Source organism: Chiloscyllium plagiosum, unplaced genomic scaffold, assembly GCF_004010195.1.
Source record: "Chiloscyllium plagiosum isolate BGI_BamShark_2017 unplaced genomic scaffold, ASM401019v2 scaf_13779, whole genome shotgun sequence".
NCBI lineage: Eukaryota > Metazoa > Chordata > Chondrichthyes > Orectolobiformes > Hemiscylliidae > Chiloscyllium > Chiloscyllium plagiosum.
This window is the reverse complement of record NW_025198051.1, coordinates 1-3,724: the sequence shown is the minus strand read 5'-3', so window position 1 is coordinate 3,724 and position 3,724 is coordinate 1. Positions and strand designations below refer to the sequence as shown.

General features: G+C 50.8%; 1 protein-coding gene across 1 annotated transcript; it reads left to right on the top strand.

The window, feature by feature from the left end:
* Nucleotides 1-1,140: 1,140 nt before the first annotated feature.
* On the top strand, nt 1,141-2,727 carry LOC122545965 (HCLS1-associated protein X-1-like; the record flags this gene model as incomplete). Its single annotated transcript, XM_043684823.1, has 2 exons — nt 1,141-1,256; nt 2,561-2,727. Coding segments are annotated over 2 exons (283 nt in total), but the record flags the coding sequence as incomplete, so codon positions are not given.
* Between the last annotated feature and the right edge of the window lie 997 nt (nt 2,728-3,724).

Below are 3,724 nucleotides of genomic sequence, written 5' to 3'. Positions count from 1 at the left end.
CCCATCCTCTCCCCCTGTTCCGCACCTAGTTGTTCGGTGTTGAGGAAGAACCCTCAAAGTAATTGTTTATTACTTTGCCTTGCCAGGTATCGGTGATTACAAGCCCAAAGACGGGGAGCAAATCTTTGCAAAATACAGCAACTACTGATAGGGAACTGAGTGCGATTCAGGAAGGGAAATCGAGAACGATGGAACGCAAGGAAGGAATCTTCCCCTTCTCCCATGATGCTGCCTTCCAGTACCATCCCAGCATACCTCCTGCTTATTCGGAAATCACCCACCCCTTTCTCCACACGCAGAAGTCGTTCTGCTTTGAACTTGGAAGCCTCTCAAACTAACTGAAAGATGCTGTCTGTATCACCTCTCTGACTGATTAATACTGAGCTCACACCATTCTCTCTTTGCAGCTTTGGTTCCCCATTGTGTCTCCCCTCTCGATGCATCAGCACATTGAAAACCCCGTTACCCCATTTCCAACTCGACAGCAGTTCCCATTCTCTGATAATCCTCCCCACCACCAGGCCATTCACAGACTTCCAGGGAAATACAACGTGCGATGTCTTCCTGTCTGTCTGTGCCTATCTTTATCTCTGTAACCCATGCCAGCCCCTACGCCCCCTCTCTATCTCTGTCACCCCCTACACCCCCTCCCTATCTCTGTCTCCCCCTCCAGCCCCCTATGCCCCCTCCCTATCTGTGTCATCATCTTCAGTCTCTACACCGCTTCATGACAAATTCCCTTGCTCCAGTGCCCCTCTAAACGATAAAGCTCCCCAGTGTCGGGGGACGGTGTTGAGGGAATGGATGCAGTTGGGAGGGGGTCAGCGCCCAGGGAGCGGGCGCTGTCGGGAGGGGTGATGCCTAACAGGATGAACATTGAAGATACTGCAGCCCCCATTTGAGGAGCACTTACTGAGGTCCTGATCCTGCTGTCATGTGGCCAATAATTATCCCGCAGTGTGTAGGAACAAATATAAATAGCCTGGTTCAACCCCGAGATTAGGAATGAACCAGTGGGTCTTGCTGTCTGACCTGCTGCCATCCTGTCGGAAGCTGCGATCTGGTTGTGTTTCTGCTCTTTCTGCCCGCGTCTCGCTGCTGCAGAGTGTCCCTAACTCCCAGCCTGTCTTTCCTTGGCAGACCTGGACTCCAGGGTGAACTCCGAAGGCCTGGATAAGATCCTGAAGCCCTCGGAGCCCAGGGCCGGATCGTACTTCAAGAGTGTGTCCGTGTCAAAGATTGTCCTACCTGATGGGGTGAGTGGTCTTGTTGTTCCGCAACTCTGCAAAACTCGCAACACACCCGCACCCACATTCCAGGAAGGGCCCTGTGGAACTGCCTGTCCCTTTAGGCAGGCCGTGCATGACAGCAGATGGAGCCCAAAGCTGTTACGTTTGGTTTTAGGTGTGTTTTGTCCCTGTTTGTTTTAGACAGAGACTGAGGTGGGGGGGGTGGGGATAGGAACCAAGCAGTCTATGATGAAGATAACTTGTGAGCCCTCGGGGGTTTTTAATGTTGGAACAATAGAAGCAGCCTGAGCGGGTGTAGTCAAGCTCTGACAGATGCAGCATTTTTAATTTTAACTTTTGGCAGTTGCTGTTGGGGTTTTGAAGAAGTGGACGCTACTTGTCCCTCTCTCGATTACAGACAAAATCAATCTCTTCCTGGGCTGCTGGACTATGTGTGAGACACAATCAATTTTGCCACATGGTATATTTAAGTGCTGTTGCTGTATTGGAACAGTTAATTAGTAATAGATGCTGTATCTATTAAGTGTTCCAATAGAGTTAAGTTATTCCAAGTTCTTTCTCCTTTGGCTATATTTTAACAACAGTCAACAGGCCCTTCAGCCCAACCAGTCCGTGCTGGTCCGTGATCCCAAACTAAACTAGTCCCACTTACCTGCTCCTGGCCCGTATCCCTACCAACCTTTCCTGTTCATGTCCTTATCCAAACGTCTTTTTAAAAGTTGTAACTGTGCCCACATCCACCACTTCCTTGGGGAGTTCATTCCACACATGAACCACCTTCTGTGTTTTTTAAAAAAAAAATTACCTCTGAGGTCTTTTTTAAATCTCTCTCCTCTCACCTTAAAAATGTATGCCCTTGGCTTGAAATCCCCCCCTATCCTGGGGACAAGACCCCTCCCATCAACTCTTCTCTGCGGTTAGAGTTACTTTATAAATTTCTATAAAGTCACCCCTGAACCTCCTAACCTCCAGTGAGAGGAGTCCCAGCCTCCCTCTATAACTCAAACCCTCCATATCCAGCAACATCCTCGGAAATCTGTCTTACGTTTTTTGACCCTTCCCAAGAAACGACATGAGTGTGAGGGAGGGGTATAGTTGGCCATTTTGTGATGCCCCTCACAGCCAAATGGCTACCCGCGGACACTTGGCGCTGCCTGTTAAAATATTGACTCCCCTCCCCACCCCACCCCACCCCGTTCAGAACAGGGAAGGGGGGCTTTGGAGGGAACGCGGAACGATCAGGAGGAGGCGTGTGCGGGCGCGCCGTTTGCTGTCGACATGCGTCGCTTTAAAACGTGTCCCTCGTCCAGAGCGTGGAGGAGCGTCGAGTGACCCGGGACGCTGAAGGGAACGAGGAGACCACGGTGACGCGGTCACAAGGCAAACAGTCATACACCACTGTGACCCGGCGGGACGCTCAGGGCAAGGAGGAAAGGACTGAAGAGATGGTCAACATGGATGACAGTGAGTGCTCAGGGTGGGCGTTGGGGGGGGGTGGGTGGGGACTGTGGAGCTGTTTGGTTCCAGAGGTTATGTGCTTATTCTGTATTGTAAATCAGGGGCTGCGTACGCATGGGGTGTGTATATATGGCTGTGTTGTGTGTGTATGTCTGCCTCACTTGTACTCCTGTAGCTGTGTGTGTGTGTGTGTGTGTGTGTGTGTGTGTAGCTGTTCATGCATTTTGATGTGCATGGTTGTATGGCTATGTGTATGTGTGCATATATGTAGCTGTGTGCTTGTGCGAGTCTGTGGCTGCGTGTGTGCTTGTTTCTCTCAATGCACGCATGTGAGGATGTGTGCGTGCTGGCACATCTGCGTGCCTGTGGCGAGTTCGAGGTTTGTGTAAAGATTTGTGGCTCGGGTTCCGGTTGCCATGGTGTGGGTGTGTTTGCCGAGCCGGGAAGTTGATTTGCAGACGTTTTGTCCCCTGTCTCGGTGAAGTCTTCAGTGGTTTGGAGCCTCCTGTGAAGTGCTGCTGGACTGTGTCGTCTGCAATTTATTGGGTTCCCTTCCTGCTGCGTCCAGTTGCTCGCTGTCGGGGTCGGTATATCGGGTCTAGGTCGCAGTGTGTTTATTGACGGAGTCTGTGGGTGAGTGCCATGTTTGTAGAAATTCTCTGGCTGTCGTGTGTGTGTGTGTGTGTGTGTGTGTGTAGCGGGTTGGTGTTCGTGGATGCGGATTGCTAGGTGTCTCATGTATCGTGCAGTCTTTGTGTCAAATCTTGTAAACTGTGGGTGCAAAGTTACAACTTGGGTGATAGTGAGAGACGAGGTAAGGAGCAAAATGTTTGTTTGTTTTTGCACATGATGGGTCTAGGGTCTTTTGTTCTGGTGAGTTGTTGCCTGAGCATGCCTGAGGGTTTAGGGGTTGTGATGAGTCTGAGTGATCGGAGCACTCTGGCTGTTAGTTTATTTCAGGCAGCGTAGCGAGTGTGTTGGGTCACGGCATGTCCTTGTTGCATTGTCTATCTGCG